This window comes from Ammospiza caudacuta, chromosome 5 (assembly GCF_027887145.1).
Source record: "Ammospiza caudacuta isolate bAmmCau1 chromosome 5, bAmmCau1.pri, whole genome shotgun sequence".
Lineage (NCBI taxonomy): Eukaryota > Metazoa > Chordata > Aves > Passeriformes > Passerellidae > Ammospiza > Ammospiza caudacuta.
Window position 1 is genome coordinate 10,732,549 of NC_080597.1, and position 27,485 is coordinate 10,760,033.

General features: G+C 46.2%; 1 protein-coding gene across 2 annotated transcripts in view; it reads left to right on the forward strand.

The window, feature by feature from the left end:
- The window catches only part of HIPK2 (homeodomain interacting protein kinase 2), a 128,017-nt gene that overhangs the window by 89,430 nt on the left and 11,102 nt on the right, over positions 1–27,485 (forward strand). The window contains exons 3-12 of one of the 2 annotated variants that reach the window (XM_058804524.1): positions 1,951–2,074; positions 4,136–4,255; positions 4,921–5,007; positions 6,724–6,908; positions 10,569–10,731; positions 13,215–13,434; positions 14,921–15,042; positions 19,327–19,469; positions 20,233–20,409; positions 23,214–23,492. In XM_058804524.1, the coding sequence (XP_058660507.1) occupies positions 1,951–2,074; positions 4,136–4,255; positions 4,921–5,007; positions 6,724–6,908; positions 10,569–10,731; positions 13,215–13,434; positions 14,921–15,042; positions 19,327–19,469; positions 20,233–20,409; positions 23,214–23,492 (1,620 nt within the window). The remainder of the gene's footprint in view (positions 1–1,950; positions 2,075–4,135; positions 4,256–4,920; positions 5,008–6,723; positions 6,909–10,568; positions 10,732–13,214; positions 13,435–14,920; positions 15,043–19,326; positions 19,470–20,232; positions 20,410–23,213; positions 23,493–27,485) is intronic. The other variant, XM_058804525.1, reaches the window with a different exon arrangement.

A 27,485-nucleotide genomic window follows, 5' to 3' on the forward strand; every position in this document is an offset into this window, starting at 1 on the left:
CTCATTAGTGACCAGGGACATTTCCCTCACAATGTGGAAGGCAGGCAGGGAGAGGCAGATGGCTTTGAATGCAGGATTTACATAGTAATGAGATTCAGGTCACCATAGCTGTCTTTTTCTCTCTGCATTTTGTCTAGGTGTCGGGTAGTGTGTAGGGATGACAGGGATGACGGAATAGGGAGGAAAGGAGGAAAATTAACCCCTTGTTCATGAGGAGAGATTGCTGTTAGAATAAAAAGTTTGTCACAGTGGGCTAAAGAGGAGTAGGGTATGACAATGATAAGCACAGATGAAGCTAGAAGGGGTAAAGACTTTTTAAGTTTCTGACTTGTTTTTGTGGGAATGGCACAAAGAATTCTAACTTTAAAATCCCAGAATTTCCTGTAATTTTTACGTTCGGCGTTGCTGGTTTAAGAAGAGGTAGTTTGGGACTTTTATCATTACAAGTCTCCCAAAACTTGGGAGAGTTTGTGGACTGAAGACAAGGCATGGATTCTTGCTACAGAGTCTTTGCTTCTTTGGAAAAAAATCACCATTTTGCTTGGTTTCTTGGCTGAAGACTTGTCTTGACGTGACTATGTAATAGTGTGATTAAAACATAATATTTTCCACTGCAATTGGTAATCCTTAGTATGATCTCACTAGTGTCAGATCTTATCCTGATGACAAATGGGGAACTAGGAACCATGGGTCCTATTTCGAGCTTTGCTTGGTGGCACTTGATTTGCTCAATAGCCAACTCCAGGCATTTCCAAAATGTGCATAAGGGCCTGAGAAATCCCAAGGCTGTATTTAAAATTATGAAAATTTTAAATCAGTGTGTGTTTATTTTTTCTGTCTTCTGGTTTTTCTTTCTTTATAGTTAGAGGAGTATGGGTGAGTAAGTTATTTTTCCTGCTGTACGTGCTATGACACCAGAAGCTGGGGCTTTAGAAGCATTGCAAGAACAGGAGAGAAGCTTTAGGAGATCCTTGTATAAATAGGAACTGTCATATAACTGCATGTGGACATCTAGGCAGAGGTGGGATAAGTAAGGAAGGTGTTTGTGTGATAAGGTTTTTAGTATGTGGAAAATATTTTCGGTTCTTTCACACAGAAGTTTTTGAAACGCAGAACGTTTGGGGCACATAGGCCAGGATTCATTTAATCTCACCTTGGCCACTGGAGCTGAGCAAGTTCATCTAACCTTATCCCTACAGACCTTTACAGCATCAGTGGAGACGGATTCCAACCACCCCAAGGCAGTGGGACAGATTTCCCCTGGAAGGGGAGGGAGCAGAGGTGCTTTGGTGGCATCTCCTGGAGCCAGAGAGCTGCTGCATTTTGGCTGTTTGGGCTGAAAGGGAAAAGGAAATCTAATCAGGTGCCTGGGACAGACTGGGAAAGGAAGGCTTCTTGGCTACTTCCTCCTGAGGAAAAGGCTCAGGTCTAATAGATCTAATTAAATTATTTCTTTGTTTTATTGTTACAGCTATTTGTATAAAAAGTCAGTAATCCTTTTATACCAGTCCTGTAATGATTATTTAATGTCTGGCTGTTTGTGAGCCCACGGAGCTGTGTGAACAGAGGATGCTTCACTGCAGGGGATCTGCACAGTTCTCCACAGGACAGCGAGCTGGCCCTGAGAGCCTCGAGTGGGGGCCTTGATTGGGTGCCTTCATATTCCCACTTGCTGGATGAAAGCAGGGGTAGTTTCCTCCTTTACAAAGTGCTGCCAGATGTAAGGCTGTCTCTTGGTTCTATATGGCCACAGTACTCTTCTGTAAGGCTAAATATTCACGGACTGATGTTTGGTTAGCAGGCACTGTGCCAGTGAGTCCCTCAGCTCTGTCACAGCAGTGACACTTGTTGGTGGCAGCTCTATGAGTTTCACAATGAGCACCAGCTGCCCAAAGCCAGCTGAGCAGCTCTGCTCCCCTTGCTGATGTTTTCTGACCTCTTTCTTTGCAGAGCCCCTGAAATCATCCTTGGTTTACCCTTTTGTGAAGCAATCGATATGTGGTCCTTGGGATGTGTCATTGCAGAGCTGTTCTTGGGCTGGCCCTTGTACCCAGGAGCTTCAGAGTACGATCAGGTGGGTGTGGATATTGCCCTGGGTGCTGGTAAGTGCACACATCTCTATCTCTTTCTCTTCTCCTGTCAGAGTGAGCAGATGGAAACTTTTTCACTTTGGCTAATGATGGATCTGTATTTCTTGCTCTCCCAAGTCAACATTGTCATTGTGCACCTGGGTATTTATTCCAGGTAACCAGTGTGCAGCTTGGTATGCTGGCTTTTAAGACCTGGCTGCCTGAGTGAAATCAAAATCAAGAGTCAATGCTGCCATTGACTGGAGAGCTCTGTGCATGTCCCTCCTCACTGAGCAGAGCAGGCACCCGTTCTCTGCTGTAACAGCAAGTGCAGCATAAAGCCTTATTTGTTAGAAGAAACTGCATGAACTCAGCTGCATTTCATAACCCCTTTTATGAGAGTGCATATTAAAAGCAATGACAAGAAGGAGAATGTTGGCATTGATGTAGGTTTCCAGTTAATATAAGCTGTCGTTCCTTTTCTCCCTATAGGCTTTCATGCCCTTTTTGTAGTCCTAAAACCGATAATGCAGCAGCAGCTAGAGCCAGGGCTGTAGAATGCTTTGCATTCCCACAGTATTCAGGCTGATCTTAGCTGTCTGAAAATGCAGCCTGAAAAGGGTCTTTTTTCTTTTAGGAAATAATTTTTTAAAAAAAGAGAAGAAAAAAAAAAAGGCAGGAAAATAAATAAGTTTTTCACATACTGAAATGTTTTCTTGACTTTTCTTTTGAAACCAGTATTTTTTTAATCAGAGCTCTAAAGGTAAAATTTGGCAGGGGAAATAACTTGCAGCAAAGAGCAGGGCTATTAGTGACTCTAAAGGAAATCAAATGTAGCTGAGAAACTTACAAGCATTTGAAAATCACATACCAAGCATGAAAAGTAGATTTCTTTGTCTTCCTCACTGCAACCCAAAAGCCATAAAACACACAGCTGGAAAAGAAATCACCATACCTTACTGGCCAGCTTAACTGCCCAGCACAAAGCTTCCTCTGGTAAAGTGTGACGAGGGGTCCTGGGGAGCTGGGGAAGGGATAGGGGCTGATCCTGGCTGGGATTGGCAGGATCCAGGTGCCTCTGAGGTGTGTGAGCTCTGATGGACCTGAGGAGCTGCAGAGCTGAGCAAGCCATGCACAGTGAACCAGGGCCTGAGTGCTTGGAAGTGATTGAAAGCACGCCTGCTTTTTATGCTTTTATGCCTTCATGTATTTAATGTTTTTATCCTTCTCTGTTTCTTCTCTCAAAAACAGTTTCCATTCTTGCCTAGCATTTTTGAGAGTAGGTGACTGGTTTTAGTAGTTTTGCAGAGTTTGCAGCAATTTTTGCAGAATCAAGCCGTGCAGGAGACAGGAGGTGCCAAAGTTAAGGTTTTGTGTGGCACCTCAGGCATGTGTGACATTAGTCTTTAATTGTGTAATCACAGACTCTTTCTCCTTTATAAATAAATGTTAGAGATTCTGAAAAAAGAAATAGAGTATCTTTTAGCTGTGTGGGTGCCAATGAAGTCATGCTTGTGGATGCATCCCAAATAACGTCATGTAGTCAGTAGAGACAAGTACTTTCCATACCATCAGTTGGTTTGAGTGTATGTTTCACCTTAGTTCAAAGGCAGTCACTTCATAATCCTGTTTGGAACTTCAGGATGCTCCTAGGACAGGCTGTGTGCTCAGGTGGAAGAAAAACAGCAGAAGTTAAAGAGCCAATATCAAATTGCTGAAATGACGTCCTGGAGAGGGTGCCAAGTGTTGAGACACCCCATTGAAATCACTGTGTGGGTCCTTCTCTTTGAACTTTATAAATTTAGGAACTTTCTTCTTTTCATCCTTAGGACTTGTGGGAGTGCACTCTAAGTGTGAGTTTCCAGTGCTGTATGTGATAAATGAAGGGAATCCCATTCAGAAATTCTCTTCCTCTCATTCCTTGCACTGAGTTTTATGGCATCAAGTTTCTCTACATGCTACATCTTTGTGTGTTCTCTTGGTTCAAATGCCTCCTGAACTCCTTCAAGGAAGACCTCCAGAGACCTTCACAGGATGAACAGTAACCTCTCATCCTTCTCTTGCAGATTCGCTACATTTCACAGACGCAGGGCTTACCAGCAGAGTACTTGTTAAGTGCAGGGACAAAGACCACGAGGTTTTTCAACAGGGATACAGACTCACCATATCCCTTGTGGAGGCTGAAGGTAGGAAGACATTCCCTTGTTTCTTTCACCTTGGTTGGAAGTGAGGAGACACTCAGGTCACCTCAGAGCCTAAGTTTCTGCTTTTTGCAGTGCAGCACAGACATAGGAGTGGGTACTGCCCAAGGTAAAACTGCCATCCCCAAAATTTGGAGCCTACAATTCACCTGCTTGGCATTGTAGGAAATTTAAGTCCAGAGCTGACCCTCTGAGTAGTCAATGATTTGGTGCATAGTGGGCAGACTTTGCTCTAATATCTAACTCATTGTGAGGGGGGAAAAAAGGCAAGCATTTTAATTCTACAGTCAAAACCTTGAGTAAAGCAGGTGAGCCCTGAGTGTCCTGTGCTAGTGGGTTTGGCTCCATGCTGTCCCCAGGGAGAGAGGCCTGTATGCTTCTGGCTGGGATGGCATGCTGTACCTCAATGCCAGGATGGATGAAAGAGACCCACCATAGTTGGGAGGACCCTCAGAAGTGAAACAGAAGAGATAAATCGCCTTGTGACATAAAAGATGACACATAACCATGGTGGAGATGCTGTAAATGGTGTCTGGTCAGGCAGGATGGTCCCTGATGAGGACAGGATGAGGCACATGTGGGAAGTGGCACATAATCTGCAGCTGGTTGCAGGGCAGTGTTGGTCAATGCCTGTGTCCTGTTTTGAGCAGACGCCAGATGATCATGAGGCAGAGACGGGGATTAAGTCAAAGGAAGCAAGAAAGTATATTTTCAACTGTTTGGATGATATGGCACAGGTAAGAGCATTGGTGAGTAACCAGCAAGACTGTTTGCATGCTTTGCAGAAATACTAACAAAAGGGAATTATGGAAGTTCTCTGTGTATCCTATTCTGGGGCCAGCTCCTGAAAAATACCAGGATTATGCCTACCAAATTTGCTGTTATGTGCTGCTTTGTAGGAGTGACTGCACACAGGGGTGTGTGTGCTGTAGTAAAGCAGCCTTGGAAAGTGGCTAAGGCACATCTCTGAGTGTGGAAATCCTGCATTTTCTCTTGTCTCTCCAGTGCTCTTCTGTATGACCACTGTCAGGTCACTTGCTTTCTGTGTGCTTTAATATTCCCATTTGTTAAAGGGTGACAGTGGAAACATTCACCATGGCCACAGAAGAGTGTGCTGGCTGGGGGAAGAATGGGAAGCACTAATTCACTGTGTCAGTTCCATGTTGTTGTGAGGGCTAATCCCAGCATAACCACTCCTGTGACAGGAGTTTGTGCTGACAAACCAGTGTGCTAAACCGGCCCAACACTAGCACCAAACTGGAGTTTGTGCTACCAAGGTCTAGACATTGTAGCAAGTAAATCATGTAAGCTTGCAGGAAGAGAGGACTGGAATCTGAGGAGACCAGATAATTAATGAAATAATATAACAAGTCTTTAATTCATGGCTCCTGATACATGAATGGGATGTTTCTCATAAACCTACTGACAATTTTTATGTGTTTTATATATTTTTTGCTCATAGGACACATAGATAAGTATCTGATGGCACAGTATATGATAAACACTGTGATTATCAGAGCTTGCCTGCTACCACATGGAAGCTGTTCATCCTCAGTGGAGGGTGACTAAGTGTTTCATTAGCCACTGACCCAGGCGAGCTGAACACTTGAGAGTCTGTCTGGAGCTGTGACATGCACCAGTGAGATGAGCGGCCACCACGGAGCTTGGCGTGGTGTAGGAGCATCAGGGTAGGATGGTCAGGATGGACGGAGATGAGAGATCTCTGCAGCCAGGTTGTGGAACTTGTGGTTTATTGCAGAGGGCCTGGGTGCAGGGCCCTGCTTGGAGCTGCCAGCCACAGCTCGGAGCAGGCCCGAGAGAAGAGAGGGGTAGAGAGGATTAGGGGGAAAGTGAGTAAGAGAGGCAAGAGAGCAAAAGCATAAGAGAGTAAAAGGGGTAAGAGCGTGAAGTTCTTGTTGCAATACAATAAATCATCTTCTGTGTTGAATATTCTAATTCTCACTAACCAAGCTAGTACAAGATACAAATCCTATAGCATTTACATACAACCTATAAGAATCAATACATTACCATACTGTGTCACATTTTAAACCCTAAAAACTACTCTTTGGACCCCTTCTGCCAAGCTAGTAGGGTCTGCCCTGACCCTTGGGCCTGTCTGCAAGCAGAAGGTGTTGTTTCATCAAAAGGGGATTACCTTCAGTCCACCACACCATTGTTTTCCAGTTGTTCAGTAACTAAGGTATCTCAAAGCTTGCTTTCACTTCAATCTTGCTTATAGTTTCTGTATTCTCAAAATCTTTTGCCAGACAATCATATTTATAAGGCTTTCCTGTTTCAGTCTTTTCCAACAGTGTGGCTCTTCAGCAGCCACTCCTTTGGACAGGGAGGCTGGCAGGGCGTGTGCTCCAAGAAGGAGTGAGCACATTTTGCTGGAGACCTGACCATGTGCACTTCCCCTTCAGCACTCACTCCTGTCCCTTCTCCTCTAGGTGAACATGACGACGGATTTGGAGGGCAGCGATATGTTGGTGGAGAAGGCAGACCGGCGGGAGTTCATAGATCTGCTGAAGAAGATGCTGACGATAGACGCGGATAAGAGGATAACCCCCATCGAAACTCTGAGCCACCCCTTTGTCACCATGACACACTTGCTCGACTTCCCTCACAGCACACAGTACGTGGGTTTTGTTCCCCTTGGGTTTTGAAAAGGAGAGCTGGTTGTGGTGGAGACCAAGTGTATCTGAGGGGTTTTTAAGATGTTTAATCCCTAAGTTTTAATCTTTTCCTGCTTAGAAGAAAAAGATGATTGCCAACTCAAGGTTGCAAGAATTGTGTTGTAGGTGCTTGGCATTTAAAACGCTGCAGTGTGTGCTACATTAATTATGTAAATATTCAGTAATTACATATTTTTGCATTAAAATGCAGAAGAAATTATGCAATTAGTGCTGAAAGTATCAGTCTATTTCAAAGTAATATAGTCCTGATTGTTACTGGAGTAATCAACCTTATCTGCAGTGGGGAGCCGACCCTTCCCATCGTGCCAGGAGTCAGCTTGGGGCTGTTTGCTTTTTAAGGGAAAAGCTGATCTGCAGCAGGCTGTTTCACAGGCATAAGCACCAGGATGAGGAGTTCAAATTTCAGCTTGGTTGTTGTCCACCTGTGTCACCTTAAATACCATGTTCTGACCTCATCTGACACATGTAGAATGAGGACGGGCTCCACTGCCTGATGGAGATGAGAAGTCACATGTTCAAGCCTCACTGCCCTTCTCTGGAGGCTGCATCACATAGCACAGCAGCCTGAAATGCAGGGTACCTGTCCCCAGCCCACTGCCCATGTCCAGTTCACACAGGGATAGGCTTCTCAGGTATAAGTGGAGAAGGCAGACACATAGTGGGAGTTTTACAAAGCATTCAGGACACTTATCTTTGAACATCCTGCTTTACAGCACTTAGCATATCCAGGTGCTTTCACAGGCTGTCCCTTCCCCTTGACAGGAGAACAATTATTGGCACAATGCTGTACTTTCATTGGGTGCTATTTGCATGAGTGTTTTAAAGGCTGTCAGGAGCTCAGGTACAAAATCTAAGGAGGCTGCTTGAAGAGCTGCAGAGCAACAGGTAACTGTGTCAGCTCCCCTGCCTGTATGGGTGGCTGCAGTATTTTGAGTTTGTTTAAGGTAGCTTTCCCCCTTTGAAGGAGCTGTAGCTGCCTTTTTGTTACATTTATCACAAGATAAGAGCATCTGCTTACCAGAAGGTAGTGGGTGCACGATCTGTGTAGACCCAGACTTAGCCTGCACAGCCATCTTTGTGCATTGCTACCTATAAATAGATAGTAAGTGATAAATGAAAACAAGATGGGGCATGATTGTGCTAAACAGGATAAAAGTAAAGTTTCATATTAAAAAAAATCATGAATAAAATATGACAGCAAAAATACTGAGTGAGCATCATAGACAAAAGTCTTTTAATTTGCAACAGTCCTTCTGACTGTGCAAGAGCTGATTGTGTAAGATAGGAGAGATTTGTGAGCTAATGCATTGCCGTCAGAAATCTTTCCACTAACCCAACAGTCCATAACCACATCTTCATTTTTGAAGTGCTCACTTGTGGCTGCTCAGGCAAAGCCCCAGAAAGATTGAAAATATCATTGGGGCCAACAGCAGTGAGAATTTTAGCCAAACAAAGAATTCAGCATCACGACTCTGAATACCAAGGGTGTGCCAGCCGGGTGTGTAACCCCACAAGCCCCTCCATGCTGGAATCAGTGACTGGCAGAGGGAGCAGTAAGCTGTAACCAGCATGGCAAGTGGATGGAGCTTTTGTCTTAGATTACTTGTGCTTTGCAGAATAGAAACTTCAAAGCCTTGAAAGATGCAGGGAGCTATAATCTCTCTTGGAAATAAAATGGGCAGCAGAAAAAGTGAGAATACATGGGAGCTGTAGCTTCTGGGAGGAATCTCTGCTGTGGCACGTTTCAGAGAGGCTGCAAGTTCAAGCAGTGCAAGAGGGGCTGTTCTGCTTTCTTACAAGCAGACAGCATAGTGAGCCTAGCTTCCCATTTCACATATTTAACTTCCTGGCTCTTAAATTGCTGAGTTCTCCTCAGACTTTGTCTGTTTTGCTTTGTCCCTGCTGGTTTTTTCTCCCACCTTTTTTTAAAGTAAAGCCAGAGAACTTGGTGTTGCATTTGTAGAGCTTACCTCTTGTTAGATAGAACCATTTGGTGACACACACTATTCACCATGTACAGAACCTATACTCCTCTCAGTGCTTTCTTCTTTGTGCAGGTAGAATTATTCATACTTGACTGAAAAGAAGTGATCCAATAGCCTTCTGTGTTTATTTGATAAGTGTTTGATTTTGCTGGATGTTCTGTGACCAACAAGTATAGTTCTGGAAGTGAATGCACATAATGCTGAAATCTTGTGCACAGTGTCCTGAGCCTGGCTTGTCTGCAGGTTGTTCATGGCCCAGATCCAGTTACCAGGATATTACTTGTAGGATAAGAGAGGTGACCATGTGATTAAGAGACAAGACAGGGATAAAAAGATCTAGGTCCTCTTCATCAACCTTAGGGATCATATAAGGTTTGAAGGGCCATTGTTTCTTAAAAGTGATGTGAGGATATACCCCCTACCTCCAGCAGTTCAGCTCATTACACAATGGTCAGCATACAGCTGATTTTTACTGCTTGGAATTGCTCTTTCTTCATGTTTGGATAATGGAAATAAAATAATACCTTTATACTTTGAGGTTGTGTTTCAGACTCTGAGGTTACATTTGTAAAACCAGTTATTGTGGAAGAATTGTGGAAAATCTGTATTGGTTTTCAGATATCAAAAGTGAGATTGTACTAAAAATACAGTGTTGCCCAAGTTCACTGTGTTGTTGTCTCTTAACCTCTGTATGCTTTGGTATTCTAATTAATGAAATATGGACAGTTTAATCTACCAGATGCCTGCTGTGCTCTAGCAATGTAGAGAGTATTTAATCTCCTTTACTGGGGCACAAAATAGGATACTTCTCAAAATTTCCATTGCTATATCAATAACATTTAAGGGAAAGGCAGTGTAGAGGAAGAAGCTGTAATCATTCCCCCAGAGATCCAGTTCTCAGTGTGAGATAACCTCAGAACCAGATTCCCTCGGGGCACTGAGGAATTTGCTTTGGAATAACTTTTTGATATTAATTGTCCCATTGACTGCAAAAGGAGATGTCATGCTTCGAGATAAGCGTCTGCACAGGTGTTTAGCCAGACAGGGGCAATGTTTTAACTGCTTAGCTGGACTCAGCTCTTGGTGAACAACTATTTAAAAGGAACAAGGATGACTTTTTTAGGGGGTCTCAGTGATCAAGAACAGTAAAATTTTTCCTTGCAAAAGGCACATAAAGCTATGCTTATGCTGAGGCAAAAAGCATGAGTTTTCTTTTCCTCTCAGGCTCTATCATGAGGAAAAAAAAACGTTTCTTTCTTTCTTGCTTTCAGTCTCTTTCAGTCTTTTAATATAGCCACTTTGTATATCTTGCCCTGTCCCCTAAAGAGCAGCCACTTTGCCTTGCTTTAGTGACCTGTATTGCAGTGCAGAGACCTGTGGGAGCACCCAGGAGTCCCAGGGCAGCTGCTCTCATCTTGGCCTTCTTCAGTGCAGTGTTACTCTGACTCTCACAGTTAAGAGAGACCTACATAAAATAGCAAAGGGCTTTGAGAGCCTAGAAAGTGCTAAGCCTGCCATGGAGACCTATTGCAGGGCCCCTGTGATGAACTGTAACCTGTGTGAGTCGCCTGGTTGATTTTTCTGTGCCTTCCTTGCCCCCCTTTCCCCGCGCAGTGTCAAGTCCTGCTTCCAGAACATGGAGATTTGCAAGCGGCGGGTGAATATGTACGACACGGTGAACCAGAGCAAGACACCATTCATCACCCATGTGGCCCCAAGTACATCCACCAACCTGACCATGACTTTTAACAACCAGCTCAACACAGTCCACAACCAGGTGAGGCCATCAATCACAAGCAGCCAGTGCTTGAAACATTTATGTCAGGAGGGCCTAGAAGATGAAAAGCAAAGTAGCATCCCATTTAACATGCCTGCCAAGAGATGGTGCCTTTCTGCTCTCCTTCCTCTGCTCCTCTCCTCATTCTCTTTTCTTGAGGCAAGCAGTAATCTTGTGACATTTTGTGTGACTGTGAAATGTTGCCCTCGTTGTTTGTTGTTGTTGGGGTGATAAATCCTGCTTACTTGGGAGGTTGCTATGGGGAAAAGCTCATTAGTCCCTTAATGCAGCAAGCAGTACTTCACTCCCTGTCAGGCAGAAGTATTTGTGATCTTACAGCTCTTCTTCAAATTGGCATTGAAGTAAAATGAATTTAAACTCTCTGTAACAGACACAGCACTGTAACTGATCAACAAGAAAGAAGAGTTTAGTGATAATATTTATTCTTATCTCTCATTGCTTTTACTCCAGGGACCACAGTTGGTGTGGTGCCCCCACTGTGAACACATTGCACTCCAGTTTGGTGGGCTCTGGCTTTATAATCATGCTTTGTATTAGTTTTACCTGTCCCAGTGTTGGGGGGTGCTGCATTAACAGATTTTATGTGGCTAAGTTGTTTGCTGTGGTACTGAATTGCAAGCAGTGAAAGGAAACTCTCCAGGGAGAGCACTCTAGGAGACTGAAGCTCAAGAAGTAGCTGCTGCTTTGAAGCCTTTTGGGAACAGGCTGCTCAAGATTGACTCTAGAGATTGCAGGTGACATTGTGGAAACGGTGTTTGGAAAGGAAGGGAGCTAAAGGAGTCTGTGTAGATGTGCAGGATGCTCCTGTGTCAGTGAGAAAACCAGGCTTCTTGACTCAGGTCTTGATACATGTGATCACAAAAGGTCTTTTAAAACAACTCAGGCAGGCACAGACAGAGATAGGTCATGACTTGGTGTGAGAGGGTACTAGTGACAAACACCAGTTCCCTTTCTAGGCTGTTTTGAGATGTTCACTAAAGCAATGCATGCTATGTGCTCCCCTAGGCCCCAGCTGCAGGGCAGAGACACTGCTTGTACCACAGTTACTTGTAGGAAAGACAGGCTTGCTTTCATTTCCTTGCATTTCACTTGATATTAAGATCAGCTGTTGGCTGGGGAGTTCCATGGTCATTTCTGAATTCTCATAAGGGGTGCGTGTTCTGAGCAGAACCAGCATGCCCAATGTTCCTAGAAGAATTGGCAGAAATATTTCCAGGAAAGATGTTTTAATTTGAGCAAGGTCTAAGCCTTTCACAATTCTCTTCAACATACCACTTGTCTTGGCTTTCTTTTGTTTCCTGTCTCTGCAAAATATCTGGGGATTGCCTCTTTCCAGTTATGGCTTCTGAGACTGCAAGTTCAGGTTGCTGCTCAGTGTGTTGCACAGGAGAGCAGATTGCCCTGCACAGCCCCTGCACTGAGAGGAGATGAGGAGGAGGAGAAAATATTTTGTTGTCACGTCCTTTGCGGCTGTGGAAGTGCAGTGTAGGTCCAGTGGCAGCCAGTGCAGTGCAAAATGCTACTCTCTGCTGCACTTGATCAAAGGCTCCTCCTGGATTCATACATTCACCCTGAGAAAATGTTGTCTGACCTATCTCCAGCAGTGTTACTGGCATATTTGGACAAGGGAAGGATGGGCTCTGGTCTGGTAATGTCTGCTAAGAACATATATTTGGAGCAGTGGCAGAGCTGTTTAGTTGCCTGCAACTGTTAGACTTAGTCCAAATACATAAAATTTTAAAAACATCTTCAGATTTCTCGATTTTTGCAGAACTCTGGGTTGATATTCTTGGCTTTGAAGCGTCTCCAAATGGAGTTTCTGCTCTAAGAGATTTTAAAGACAATTCAAGCAAAGTTTGGACTTTGCAAGTATTAGCATTACCTCCTGTTATGCCTTCTGATTACTTCAAATTCCAAACATAATTCAAGGGGCATGTGGCATCTTAGATACAAGGTATCTAAGGGGAAAGGCCAGAATGGATTTTCCCTCTCAGGACGCGATTTCACAGGGCGTGGAGGTGCTGAGTCTGTTTTACCTAAGAAATGTCAGTAGCTTCTGGAGCTGTGTACATGACAAGTGAACAGTGTGATTTGTGGATAGCAACATTTTCTGAGCCCATCCTCCTCCTGCTGCAAATCAGAGGCAGTTGGGTGAGAAATGGGGCTGCAGTTCTGCTGTAGGGGATGTGCTGTGTCTCTGGGCAGTATGGCCGGAGGTCCCATGGCATGGTACGGCAGTGGCACACTCGGGCAGATTGTGATCCTTCCCCCAGCACTGCCCTTGTCTCTTCACTCCTCAGCATCCTGTTCTACCCCTTGTTTGCTGCTTTGGTTTGCTTTTTATTTTATCTTACACTACTTTACTTCATTATTTTTTTGGATTTTGCTTCTTCCAGCCTACCCATCTCCCTCATTTTTTTGTTTGTTTGTTTTTTTTGTTTTAATTCCCATCATTCCTTTAGACCACCAACCTGGCTCCCACCTCCTCCAGTGCCACTATTTCCTTAGCCAACCCCGAGGTCTCCATACTAAATTACCAATCTGCACTCTACCAGCCCTCAGCGGCGTCCATGGCTGCGGTGGCCCAGCGGAGCATGCCCCTGCAGACAGGAACAGCGCAGATCTGTGCCCGGCCAGACCCCTTACAGCAAGCCCTCATCGTCTGCCCTCCAGGCTTCCAAGGTAAGGAACAGCCTCACCAGACCTTGGCCTGCTGCTTTGTCCAGCTCTTGTTGGAAATGAGTTCCTCAGTGCAGGTCATGTGGCAGAAAAAAGGGCTGGAGCAGTAAATCAGAGCAGAGAGGTTGTTGTTGCTTTGGCGCAGAGGATCTTGCAGTCACTTCTGATATCCTGAGTTGGAGGCAGCTGATACTGAGAAGGGGCTGGGAGCTCCCTTTTCATTCTTTGCCCTGAACAAAGTTTAAGGCTCTTCTGCCATACTTTGGTAGACTTGAAAGCTTTCCCACACAATACCAGTAAATTAGTACATATGTATGGAATGGGTCATACTGTCACATTTCAATGACTTCATTGCTGGAAGGGGAACTCATGAGGGTAATGCAGTAGGGAGTGTGCTGCTTGTGGATATGAGGGTTCTCCCCCATAACAGATGCCATGACCATTTATGAGGGCAATTCTCTCAGCTCCAGCCCTGCTGCAAACAGCTCTGCTTGTGTATACTGGTGGTAGAAACTATTGTCAAACAACTTGGGAGATGCTCAGTTTTAACCACTTGTCCTTCTGTTAACTTTACATGCTGTTGCAGTTCCGGAAAACTTGCCAAGTTTCTGTAGGAAGTGGTCTAAATAGACCTCAGTTCAGCTGGTGCAACTTCTGCTCTTCATATCTACAAGCCTGTCTGTGCATTAGTCTCCAGGCACTTGTTAAATGTTCTGCAAGATTATCAAAGCTCTTTTGAACTAGAGAAGTTTAGCTAGACCTCTTCGGCATAGTTAAAATGCATCTCAAGGGTTTGACTTCAGAAGTGGAGGATGTAAGAGACCATCCTCAGCTTGCTGCTTTGAGAAGGCTCCAAAGTAGAGGAGGCAGCACAGGCTGTGGCATGCACTGAGGTGCTTGAGAGGGAAGCTTCCCCAGCTCAGTAAGGCTAATGTGAGGCTCAGCCAGCAGTGTCTGGAGTTTGGGGTATGCTAGGGCCTTTCAAATATGAGTCCCAAGAAACTGTGCTAGAGAAAATCATCTGTCCCCATCAAGGCTGAGGGAGTTTGGAGTTCTGAATTCCCAGCCCACTTTGGTGTAAAGAGAGCATTCTCCTATAATGATGGGGTTTGGCTGATAAAGACCATTTCTTGTTGTTAAACCAGAGAATATGGGGAAGAGCAGCTGTTCACTCCCCTCTTTTCTTTTCTGCCTGTGCACATTGTATTGCAATATTTCCCATGCTTGAGGTACCCAACTCAGCTAATTTCTTATTGCCTTTGGAAATGCTTTTTCTGCACCCTTATACCCATATAATTTTTGTGAGCATTTGATGGACATTTTTGGGCCGGGGTGGAACAGGTGGCACTCTGATAGCAGATTATTCAGAGGAACTGAACGCTGCGATTTAAGTGGACATTGGGAAGTGCCTTTAGGCACTGAGAGCCAGCCCCTGTTGCTGGCAGTGCTGCTGGTGGCTCATGCTGTCCCTTGTGTGCCACTGGAACAGGGTTACAAGCGTCCCCTTCGAAGCACGCCGGGTACTCGGTGCGGATGGAGAACGCCGTCCCCATTGTCACCCAGGCTCCTGGGGCCCAGCCTCTTCAGATCCAGCCAGGACTCCTCGCACAGGTAAGGAATGCTAAAGGCACTGAGCTCAGCAGGTGTTTACTTTGTTGTTTGGCTCTTGGAGGCTGAGGAGAGAAGCTTTCTCGGGGGGCCTTCTGTGGCGCAGTTTGGAAATTTGGGCAACTGTATATGGGTCTGCACCTTTCTCTGAAATGTCAAAATCTCCCCCTGCTCGTTGTTCAGCTCAAAGACTGTGTCAGAGTTGCAAAAGCCACTGGAAAAACCCTTTTTCTTTCTGCTTTTCTACTGAACTCAGTGGGAAAGCCTCAGGGAAAGCAGTGCCAGGCCTTTGCTGAGAAGGAACCTATAATAGCTTCCTGCGTCCTCCTGAACTCAAAGTCTTGGGGGTGGTTTGCAGCCAGATGCACCAGTTTGAACCATCCACTGGTGAATTGCATGTTGCTGATAAATACATTTCATGCTTTAAGTTTTCACCATTCTGTTTTATGAGGACCTCTGCTCGTGAGGTATGAGAGAGATGTAGGAGGCAGAGGCAAGGGCCCCACACTCAAGGAGCTCTCCTTGCCAGCAGTTCTTATTGGCACAATTCTCTGAAATGTTCTCACAGGAAAAGCATGGTTCCTCCTTAAAAAAAAAAACCAAACAGGAATGGGTATTACTGATTACAGGCATATCCTCGAGGGGTACCCCAGCTCCTCAGACCAGAGCAGCAATTCATTCCTCCTTGTGCAGGCTTCAGTGAATCTGCCTGCCTCAAGTGTTTTTGAGCTGGCACCATGGTACCTCTGCTGATACCACACAGGGAAAAAAACCACCTAGTATACTTAAAACTAAGTTGTGCAAGCTGGAAAAGATGACCACCTAGTTACAAAGGCATGTCTCTGTCTCAGGCTTGTTTGATCTGCCATGCCAGCATATTCATATGCAGTCAGGAGCCAGCAGACTTCATGGTTTACACCTGTGTGTTGCACTGCTGGGGTAAGATTGTTGGCGCTCTTGCCTTCCTTTGCCAGCTGCCAGTCACATTTATCTGGTAAAGACAGATCAAAATGCAACTTGCAGCCTGTGTGATTTCCATCAGCCCTGCCCCTTCCCAATAGAAGAGCCTTTGTCAGAGAGCTGTCTGAAACACCAAACCAATCTCTGCTGCAGCCTGTTGTAACAACTCACATGGGCCACCTCCCTTGTTTGGTGGGAAAGAAGAGCCTGAGAGGCAGGGAGACAAAAGTCATGGCAAAGCAAGGAGCACTCTGTGCGGGCTCAGTGGCTGGCACCTCTTGCTTGTGCAAGAAGGCAGCCAGGGCAGTGAGTGAAGGAGGTCACAGAGCTAGCTTTACTTGCCCCCAACATTCTGCCAGGCCTCCTGTAGTGTGCTGTCCTTTGGCGCTTGAAGGGGTGAGGGTTGGAAACATCTCAAAGCAGGATCCTGAATGATCTCAGTACCTCCTACTCCTTCTTTCTTCTCGTGGTGGCTTTTCTGGGCTCTATGCAAGTGAGGAATGTTTGGTAGTAAAGCTCCTCCTGAGCACCCTCCTGCCCACAGGTTACTGATTTCAGTGCTGCCTCTGCCACATGAACACCTGTTTCATGGGCATCCCATTTCATACTTTATGCTGACATCTCATTCACTGTCACTTCCAAAGGGGAATTCTGGCTGTTTCTGAGAAACACTCCTCACTTGCACAGATTTTTAAATTTTTGGTGTAATAAGGGAGAGGAGATGTGCCTGTTGCTGTGCCTGTTTGTCTCACACAGTGAGAAATGCGAGCTGTCTCTGAAGGCAGGGTGCTCTGATTGATGCCCCTGGCATCTGGTGTCCGTGGGCCTCGCTCGGTTTGGGCTGAGCAGCTGGCCTGATAAACAAATCTGTACCCAATTCCAGTTTCCTGAATGGAAAAACACAGCTTCTTTGTGATGCATTGTAGTCACATCTGATCTTGGCGGCTGCGTGTCGCTCTCCCAGCCGAGAGCTGTTCTTCTCATGCACAGCTGCTTATCTAATGCTCTTCAGCCTGGGTCATGCAACTGCTGTGGGTGCAAGAGGGAGCAGTGCCTCCAGAGCCCCCTTCTGTCCGTGCCCTGCTTTATTTGTCCCACTGATGAGGCATGGTGCTGCTCCTTGTGCTCCCAGCACTGTGAAGTGCTCTCAGGCTTTCTCCCCTCGTGCCCAGCACGTGGCACAGGTTTCTGTGTTTGCACTCCTCAGAATGCCTGTGGCTGGTAAAGCCTTACTGCATCCCAGTACAGCTGGCATCCAGTTCCCTGTGCATTTTGTACAGGACCAGATGTCCCAGATGAGGGACAGAGGGATCCAGGCAGGAGGCACTGACAGAGCTTGAGCATCGTGTCTGGCAGCTGTGTGTCTGCAGCCTGTGGCATGGAGCTAGGCAGTGCAAGGCAGAGCAAGCAGCCTGCAAGATGCAGGGTCAGTGGCTAAAGTAACTTGTTTGTAACTTCCCTGGGTCTCCTTTCATCCTCTCAAGCAAGTGTGGTCCACATATTGTATGCACAGAGACCAGTGAAAGGAGACTGATCCTGTCTTTACTCACAGCTCACTGCAGCTTCAGATTTCAAAAGAGGCAAAGCTGTACAGTTTTCCAGCCGGCTTCCATGATGTGACCCAGAACTGTCCCCTGCCCTTGAATAACACCCTGGATTCTTCATTTTCTCTCCTTTTAACTCCTTCCCAAAAACACTTCCTACAGAGGTCCTGCCACTGGCTTTCAAAATGTTATTCCATTAGTTGTTCCTGCTCTGTGTCTGGAGTACAATCTTGGTCCCTCCAGGGGACCCACAGCTTCTGAGGACAAGGGCCAGAGCTTTGCTTCACCACCCCACCAAAATCTCATAGTAATGCAGTGACTGGGAGCAGGCTGCAGCTGCCAGGACAAGCCTTCCATGTGTAAGCACAGCACACAGTGCTGGTGGATCAGCCTAGACAAGTCTTATCTGCAGATTAAATGATTCAGTGGTCCTTACCTAATAAGTGAGGAATTTGTGCCTAGGCCCTGACACTGCATCTAAATTTATGCACTGCAGTTGGACAAGGAGCTTAGATTTGTTCCATTCCCTTCCTGAAAAGGGAGGAAGCAGTTCTGTCTGCAAGTAAATCCAGGTACTCCCCTGGGATTGACTTCAACAGTAGTTCAGTCTCCTCTTTTAAAGCAAAGCTGAGGCAAAAAAGAAAAGAGAATAATAAGAAGGCTTTTTTTCTTCCCTGATCTTTTTGTGCCTTTACCTCATCCTTTTACCTGCTCCAAGCATCACCAGTCCATGGTTGTGGCTCCCTAGATGAAGGGCTCTCAGGAGCCTTGTGACTCTCCATCCTTTGCAGATGTTGCTGAGAGGCCTCACTATAGCAGCCTTTTCATGTAACTGAGCAACACAGAAAGTTACAAGATGATCAAACTTAGCAGTAGAATTGGGAAAAAGCATTTTTTTGCAGGTGGATTGTTTTGGGGTTTCTGTTACTGGGGTATAGGAGGGAATCATGGGGACAGTTAACACAATCCTTGTGAGGGTGGGGAAGGGGGTAAATGCATGCCTGGAAGAAGCCTCCCCTCAAATTTAGCCTCCTTAGAGCAATGAGATAACACAACACAGATCCAGTACAGTAGTGCAGGTTGGGACTAAGGTGGGCTGTAGCTGGTACCCCTGAGTTCCTCAGCCCAGCAGCAAAAAGCCGTCAGAGCCACATTTGGGCAGCACATAGCTAAGAAAGTTTCCCCTTTCCAAAAAGCAATCATCTGACTTGTGTGGAGTCACTGGAGCAGGACAACCTGAGTCATGCCTGTGACAGCACAGCTGGAGGGGTGATTGCATAGCAGAATGATGGCTCAGCTCAAAGGGCGGAGATTTTCCACCCTCTAAGAGGAGGGGAACAAGTTGGAGAGCGCATGGAGAGGACAGGTATGCAATATGTAGCTGTGCATTACTTGAGAAAGTAAGCTGGCTGTATAGAAAGGGGAAATTAACAATGGAGCCATAGTGTCCAGCTGGTCTGGAGAGTCAAAATTAGAAGGCACTAAAAAATTTGATGTTTGGTTAGAAATGCCAACAAGTTTTGATCCCTTCCATTCCCTGTTTAACCTAAAACACAGCTGCTGCTTTGTATGGCAAGGATTTTTTTGCCCCCTCCTTTGCATTCTCTATATCTATAACTATTCCTGCTTATACTGTGGTTTCCTGACAGTGACTGAAAGGTGGTAAAAGCTGTGTAGCATGACCACGATCACTGTTAGAGTCCCCAGATGAGTGTGGACCATCTCTCACATTCAGTGCTTTTGATGCGTTTTGCTAAGGAATTGCTTTCCCTCTGTCTGGCAGCAAGCATGGCCCAGTGGCACTCAGCAGATCCTGCTCCCTCCTGCCTGGCAGCAGCTGACCGGGGTGGCCACCCACACGTCTGTCCAGCACGCCACTGTCATCCCGGAGTCCATGGCTGGCACCCAGCCGCTGGCAGACTGGAGGTAAACTGGGGAGGCTTGGAGGAGCCCTGAAGCACCCACAGGGGCTGGAGGAGCCATGAGGGCTGGGGTTTTGCTAGGCTGCAGGGCTGAGGGGAGAAGGGCGGCAGCCTGTGACACTATGTCTGACAGCTGTGGGAGACTTGTCTGCTCCATGCCCTTGGAGTGGAACGCTGTGCCCACCCCACTCCTTCAGTCTGTTCCCTGGGGAAAAGGCTCTGTCCTGGGACAGCTGGGAACCCAACAGGCCCACACCACTCCTTCAGTCTGTTCCCTGGGGAAAAGGCTCTGTCCTGGGAAGGCTGGGAACCCAACAGGCCCACACCATTCTTTCAGTCTGTTCCCTGAGGAAAAGGCTCTGTCCTGGGAAGGCTGGGAACCCAGCAGGCCCACACCACTCTGTCAGTCTGTTTTTTGGGGAAAAGGCTCCATCCTGGGAAGGCTGGGAACCCAGCAGGCCCACACCACTCTGTCAGTCTGTTTTTTGGGGAAAAGGCTCCATCCTGGGAAGGCTGGGAACCCAGCAGGCCCACACCACTCTGTCAGTCTGTTTTTTGGGGAAAAGGCTCCATCCTGGGAAGGCTGGGAACCCAGCAGGCCCACACCACTCTGTCAGTCTGTTTTTTGGGGAAAAGACTCCATCCTGGGAAGGCTGGGAACCCAGCAGACCCTGGAGGAGAGGGCAGCTCAGTGCAGGGCGGCGGGAGGCTGTGTGGAGGAGCCTGCCGGTTCAATCTCACCGTGTGCCCATGTCCCCGCTGCGCAGGAACACGCACGCCCACGGCAGCCACTACAACCCCATCATGCAGCAGCCCACGCTGCTGGCCAGCCACGTGGCCCTGCCCGCCGCCCAGCCCGTCAATGTGGGCGTCGCGCACGTCATGCGCCAGCCGCCCGTCGCCGCCTCTGCCAGGAAGAGCAAGCAGCACCAGTCGGCTCCACGGTGAGTGCCGGCGCTCCCTGCCCGGCCCTTTCTGACCTGCTGACAACCTGGGGGACAAAACAGGTTTAGTTCCACAGCCAGAGAGGATAGAGCTGTGATAGAGCTCTTCGCTGCCTCACCTCTTCGGTACCCAGGAGGTGTTTTATACCCAGGGGTGTTTTATACCCAGCAAGCATCATTTTGTGTGGGAGATAGTGGCTGAAGAGGATGCAGAATGGGAGGCTCAGGCCCTGCTCTTACAGCTTTTTATTTTTTTTTACTGTTTGTTACTGCAATTACCCAGAGCCTTGTAGTTAAGATGATTTAAAAACATAACCATATTCTCAGGTCAGTATGACGCAGTGCCCAGTTGCCACACCTTTTTGCCCCTCGTCCTCTGGAAGAAGCATTCCTGAGGTGCAGTGTTGAGCTTGAATTGCTGCTAGTAAAGTCCAGGGTAAAGAAGCAAAAAAGGCGTTTGTGTAATATCAATAGATGTTTAATTCAGCCATGCAATGAGATGTTCTCCTCTCAGACATCCACTCCCCCCCACCAAGGTCCTGCTCTCTCCCGCAGGGGCCTCCTGGCTGACCTTGGTCTCCAGGCAATATCAAGGTGAGGCCCAGTCAGGGAAAAGGGAGGGAGAGCCTCAGGAACACCTCTGTTCAGGCATAGGAACAGGGGAAGGAGCCAGTGGGGTGTAACTTAGGAGAAGCCCCTCCGGGGCCTCCACAGTGCAGCACATGCACCTTGAGGAGGCTGCATCTTCAGGAGTGTGTGCCTGATGTGCACACACAAGATCTGCCCTTTCAAAAGCAGTGGGGTGATGCCAGTCTTCTGACCTTTACTGCCACGGCGAGTCGAGAACTGGGGTGGCTTAGGCCACCTGAGCTCTCCAGCTCCTAACATAGGTCATTAGCCCCTGTGTTCAACAGTCCCACCAGCAATAGACACCCATTATTATACCCTGGCCTTATTACAATTACAGTAGCATGAAACAGGGAGCATTTTATGAGGGTATCTCATACAGACCAGTCCTTAGCATCTGTCATCCCTCAGTAGGACCATTTGGCTCTGGAAGGAGGAGAAACTCTGGGGTTTCTTGCACAGCTCAGATGGTAGGATGGCTGCAGTGCCTGTCACAGCACTGCAATCCTGTTCAGAGGACAGGGCTCTTAAAGATGCATGTGCAGCTGCTCTGGAGAACGTCCTCTGGGCTGTGCAACTGACACACATCTTTTTTAAAAGAAAAAACACTAAACAGTGCAGGGGAGAGAACCAAAATGGGTCACCGCTTGTGCAGTGGCAAAAGCTTGAGCTTGTGGTTTTCCTGGGTGACTGGACTGGTGCCAGAGTGGCTCTGAGTTCACAACCAGTTCAACTCAAGTTAAGAGGCCACTATTTAAATCCTTCCCATTTATCTGCTCTCTAATGTTGGATTTACTTTGGGTGGGCTCCAGCTGTCTTAGTCTATTCATAACATAGAGAGGCAGCTCTGTCCCTAGCTAGCCAGCAAAAGAGAGTGCCTGTGTCAGCCAGTGTGCCTGTGCAGGGCCTCCCCTCTCCTGTCACTTCAGGGTGGGGTGGCTGTGTCCAGGAGGAATGGGGCACTCTCAGAGCAAAGGGATTCTACAGCTTCATTGACTGTGACTCTTTTTGTGCCAAATGAGGAACTGTGCTCCTTTGGAGAGGAGGGTACTCCATGCTGCTCATTGGTATTCAAAAAGCACTTTGAATGCTACTGTGCAGCCATTTGTTATGCAAAAGAGCCTGTGTAAGTTGGTGTAGTGTGATATACTGCCAGGGTGACTTCCTTTTGATGGATGCCACCTATTCCTTTTGTTAGCTTTTGGGCCAGGCTGAACATGCAGCCCAGGCCCCACAGTAGAACAAAACCAGAACTTTGGGGTTTTCTTCCTTTTTGAGTCTCCAGATGTTCTGCAATAGCAAAAAGAAACACGACCAAGAAAGGAAGTGTGGGAAATGAGTGAAATGGGCTTTACTCAGTGTGCTTTGGTAAATAACCCCATCTGTAGACCCACACTGATAGTTTGGCTGATAGTTTTGTGTTTGGATCCCTGATCCAAGTGTCACTTTTCCAACTGGTCAGGCAGGGAAGCTGAAGCAGGAAGACTGGGAATGTTTCTCTACTGTATAATAAATATATTGTTTATTTCTTTCTGAATTATATATGTTGTATGCTGCTTCACACAGGAATGAAACCGAGTATGTGTCCTCCCATCTGCCTGCTCTAATCCTTGGGACACCACTGTCCTAGAGGATAAAGTATTGAGCAGGAAATGTTCATTGAAAAAGATTCTTAAACAGCAATTCAGTTGTGTTTAAAAAAGCAGTTTTCCTGATAAGTGTTTGTAGTTTTCCACAACAAATTCTAATTTTACCCCTTTTTTTTTCTGGTCAAAAAGTATCTGGTTGTGATGCATCCATGTAGGATGCAAGAGGAAGGGATTCTCATTTGGATGGTTCTTCCTCCTGCGTCAGCCATGCTGTGCCTGCCTTTGTTCTGTAGGTCTGGGCTTTGTGGCTGGCCTTTACCCTCCCAGTGCAAGCTCCTGAGAGGCAGCAGTTCTTATCTGGAAATTTCCAGGGAAAGCAAATTTGAATTTTTTATTAAAAGAAACTACTTTTCAGCGAATTACATGAATAAGTGATGCAAGGCACTGTCTTCTCTGAAGAAGTTTGCAGTTTCCCTAGACTCCATAAATCAGCGCTACTGACCCAGAGACCAGGACTCCCAAACCACGGCAACGGGCAACTGGAGCATGCAGATTTGTAACCAACTAACACTTTTCCCCCCTTTCCAGCAATGCATCCACGTATGAAGTTTCATCCTCCCAGTCCATCAGCTCGCCCCAGCGGTCGAAACGCGTGAAGGAGAACACGCCTCCCCGCTGTGCCATGGTGCACACCAGCCCTGCCTGCAGCACCTCGCTGACGTGCGGCTGGGGCGACGCGGGCGGCGGCGCGCGGGAGCGGCAGCGGCAAACCATCGTCATCCCCGACACCCCCAGCCCCGCCGTCAGCGTCATCACCATCAGCAGCGACACGGACGAGGAGGAAGAGCAGAAGCATGCACCCACCAGGTGAGCTGCTGCTGCTCTTTGCTCTTCTCTGTGTGCAGGGCAAGGAGAGAGGAGTGTAGAAGCGACAGGTTTGTTGTTGTTGGAATGGCTCCTGAGGTATTAAAAGACTTTTTCTAGCCCCACGCTCGAACAAGTTGGGATTCATCAGCTCTGGTTTTCAAGGCTGTTCATTTTCTATTATTTCTATTTTCAGACCTGTAGAGGTCTGCTCAGCAGGTTGAGTTCAGGCACACTCACGGCCCTCAGGGTGGTGTTACCTTTTTATACTAAAACCTACATGTACTTTATTTACAATAATTTTCCAATACCTGTCACCTATGTTAGACAGTCTGTCTTTAAACCAATCCAAAAGTGCCACAATCGCAGCAGAAGATGTAGGACAAGAAGAAGGAGAAAGAACAGAATATGCCTAGATTTCTCCATCTTGCCTCCTGAACCCCCATTCTAAAAACCCCAAAATTCTACATTTTCACTCTGTGATGAATTCACCATCATTCTATTCAAACTCTTGTGGCTTGTAACTCTTTCCACAAAGTTGGTAATTGTTTCCATGGGTTAAAATCGAAGGCACAGGTGTCTTTCAAGGTCTCTGAGCTCCCTGCCAGGGTCTTGAGTCCTCCAGGGCAGCCAGAGGAATGTCCTGGGTTCTGACATAGAAGTGGTTCCAGGGGCTATGTGTGAGGACTCTGCAGATTGAGGTGATCCTCCCTTCTGTGCTGTACATCTGCTGTGTTACCTTGGAGAAGTGCAGTAGTCTCACCTTACCATAGTATCTCATCTGTAAGAGAAAAGACCAGTTTTCTCTGTCTCCTTTTTCTGGAAAGAAGACTTTAGCTAGCCTGTGGTGATGAGACTCTGTAAGTTAGACATCTCTTTGAAACAAGGACAGAAAGAAGGGCTTAGAAGGAAGGGACCTTAAATTTGCCTTTTCTCTTTCTAAGTGATCCAGGCATCTTTAAGAGCAGTAAATGACATCTTTCATATGTGTCTTCCATGCTTTCTTTTAAAAGCTCTCAGAAACAGTGGTTCTGTCATAAATACTCAATAATGATAAATATATTGCAAGAATTGCTCAATCTTCATTGTGTTGCCAAAATATTCTTGAATATAGTAAAAGTGGCAGAAACTGCTTTCTTTCTGACTCTGCAGAGAGGTATAGATGAGGATAGAAAGTGGGGGCTGAGTTTGCTCCTCAGAGAATTAACTCATCCAAGTGAGCAGCACAGCTCAGGACTGATGCCATTGTTGATCATCCCTTGTGGATCAGAAAGAACTTAATTTTCTAGGACTGTCCTTTCAGCACCTTGCATCACATGCAAGTGCTCTGGGTTTCCCATCTGATGCCAGTCACAAGATGTCACTCTGCTTTATAAGATGTAGAGAAGTAGCTTTGCAAACAGCTGAATAATTATACCATCTCTGTATTGGTAACTGAGATAGGAAACTTTTAACCTTATCCTTCCAGTGTTGTTGAGAGAGGATTATTGTTTTACTTATTTAGACCACACTCCATGGCAGATTTTCTTTTAATCGCCAGAGATACCTCTCTGTATCTCTGCATCTCTGCAGTGTGGTGATAAGTGAAGCCTGCAAATGTGCACAGAGCAGATGTGACACATTTGGCCTCCAGGAGCTAAGAATCTGTTTAAAAAAGCCATATGATTCAGGCTGGAATTTCAACGTGCTTCCCAACAGCCATCACTATTTCCCATTCCTCTCTCTGTGCTAGTGAAACCACTGGGCAGTAAGGGCTCAGTGCCTCTCAAGGTCAGCCTTGCCATGAATGCAGTGGTTCACAGGACAGTGTAACATATTTCACTTTAAAAATAAATTAAAAAAAAAAATTAAAATTGCTGCCACATTCCTTGCTTAGATGGGGGGAGAAAGCATGTTTCCAGAAAGAGTTACGTGAAGACCAGTGTGAAAGTCAGGGGCACTATAAATAAGGAACCCCTACTTCCAGGGCTCTTGTGGGAAAGGAAGGGCAAGACAAAAGAGATGCTGAAAACTCAAGGGTCACAGGAGCTCTTTTAAAGCATGTTTAACCAATTGTGCTGATTCCAGGCTTTGGGACATTGTGTGCAAATCCTTAAACTTACCATCTGGGCGTCATTCTTGGGTCCAGAGAGGGGTGAAGGAAAGAGCTGGGATACTGCAGCCCCTTCAGCCAATGGTTCTCTTCTCTGCTTCAACTTTGCTGCCATCTGACTAGTTTCTTTACTCAGCACCTCCCCAGAAAGACAGAACAAAGTTCAGGAACATGTCTAGAAACTGAGTTGGGAGTTTGAGGTATTAAAAGATTTGAGTCTGCTGAAGGGCTTGGAAAGTTGTCCTGGGAGCCAGACATACATAAACAAACTGGCTTTGATATGACTAAAGCATATTCCAGACACGTTCCTGCCTGGGATCAGATCCCTGGCTACTTTTTGTATCCATATGGCATATCTATAGAGTGCCAGGGTGCCAGCATTCCAGGGAGGCCAGAGCTTAAAAGCTAGATTTAATTTCTGAGCCACATAGAAACACTTTGCATGGACATGAGTGAGTTAAATCTCCTGTGCAGATGTAACCAGAGCAAATGGAGAATCAGAGGTAGAGACACAGGTGGGAAACAGCATGGCCAGAATGAGAAGTTTTTGGCTAAAGTCTCCAGGAGAGCAAAATCAATTTGCTCAGTACCTTTTGGCATGGGTAGATTTAAGACCAGGTTGTCAGCTGGAGTGAGAGTGTAACTTCCAGTCAAGGAAGCTGTATCAGCATTTAATGCCAATGAACTTTGTCCCTGCTGAAGTTGTTTCTCATAGAAAGCTTGTCTCATTCAGGAAAATGCCTCTAAGTTTTCTTGCCAATTTTTTTGGCTCCCAGAAAAATGGGAGTGACAGTGAAGTATGTGCTTAATGTAATCAGGGCCCAAAGGTTCAGGATCTGAGTAGAAAATGAAACCATGCAAAGAATGCATTGTCTGGCTCATATATGCAAATATTACCATATTGGGTAATAGCTGTGGTGTGGGGGTGAAAATGCAAGAAATCACTTGAAACGTGCCATTTTTCCCATCCTAGAAACATAAGCTTTTTCTAGGTTAGAATATAGAAATCAAATGGCATTTGACAGATCAAAGGTAGTTGCCTGATCACATCATATTGATAGCAGTGGTAACTTTGCATTACCTTCCCTGTCACTGAATCAGCTCCTGGATTTGCTACAGCACCTCTTTCTTTTACTTCTTCTGGGGCTAGAAATTCCCCTTTGACCCATGAGACTAAAAATGTTTATTTTAGTGATTCCTCAGTGAAGAGGGATTAATTGTGAGGAGTAGTAGATCCTTTGACAATGTAAGAGTTTGTCAGTCTCAGTTTAAGAAGTACTGGTAATGTTGCTAAAATATGATACTGCTGATGCAATATATTTTATGCTACAGCTTGGATTTACTCAGAAAAACCTTTCTGTAATACCACAGAACCAGAGAGAGCTTTTCTCATACAGAGAATGCACATTTTTTATTGGTGAAAGAAAAATCTGAAAAATTGTGAAGTGGGTAGGCTTTTCCTGCCGAAGGGCAGGAAGCATTATGTATTTATGAAATACCAGCTGATCAGGAAGGCAGGACAGCACATTTTTCATTTTGCACTGTTGGTGAGTGTAGCTTGGTGTAATCTTTATAAAATCAATAGTCATCTCAAAATGCTGGGCTCCTGTTGGGTAGAGGTGCAGGGAGGAGGTGTGAGATGAGCTCTGGAGGACCTGCTTGGTGGAGCCTTGTCAAAGGGGGCCATCTACTGGGCCCCAGCCCTGTGCCTAAGGCACAGTCACTCAGCTACAGTTCAGCATCCTCACACAGATGGCCAGAGATGTTCAGGGGGCAAATTCCTGATTAGAAAAGTCATTTCATCCAAAACAAGCCATTCTTGCTGGCTACACTGAGGTGTTTTTTTCTAGTTATACCCTCAACACAGTGAAATCTGGAAGAGCTTCAAAACTACAAGAAGTTTT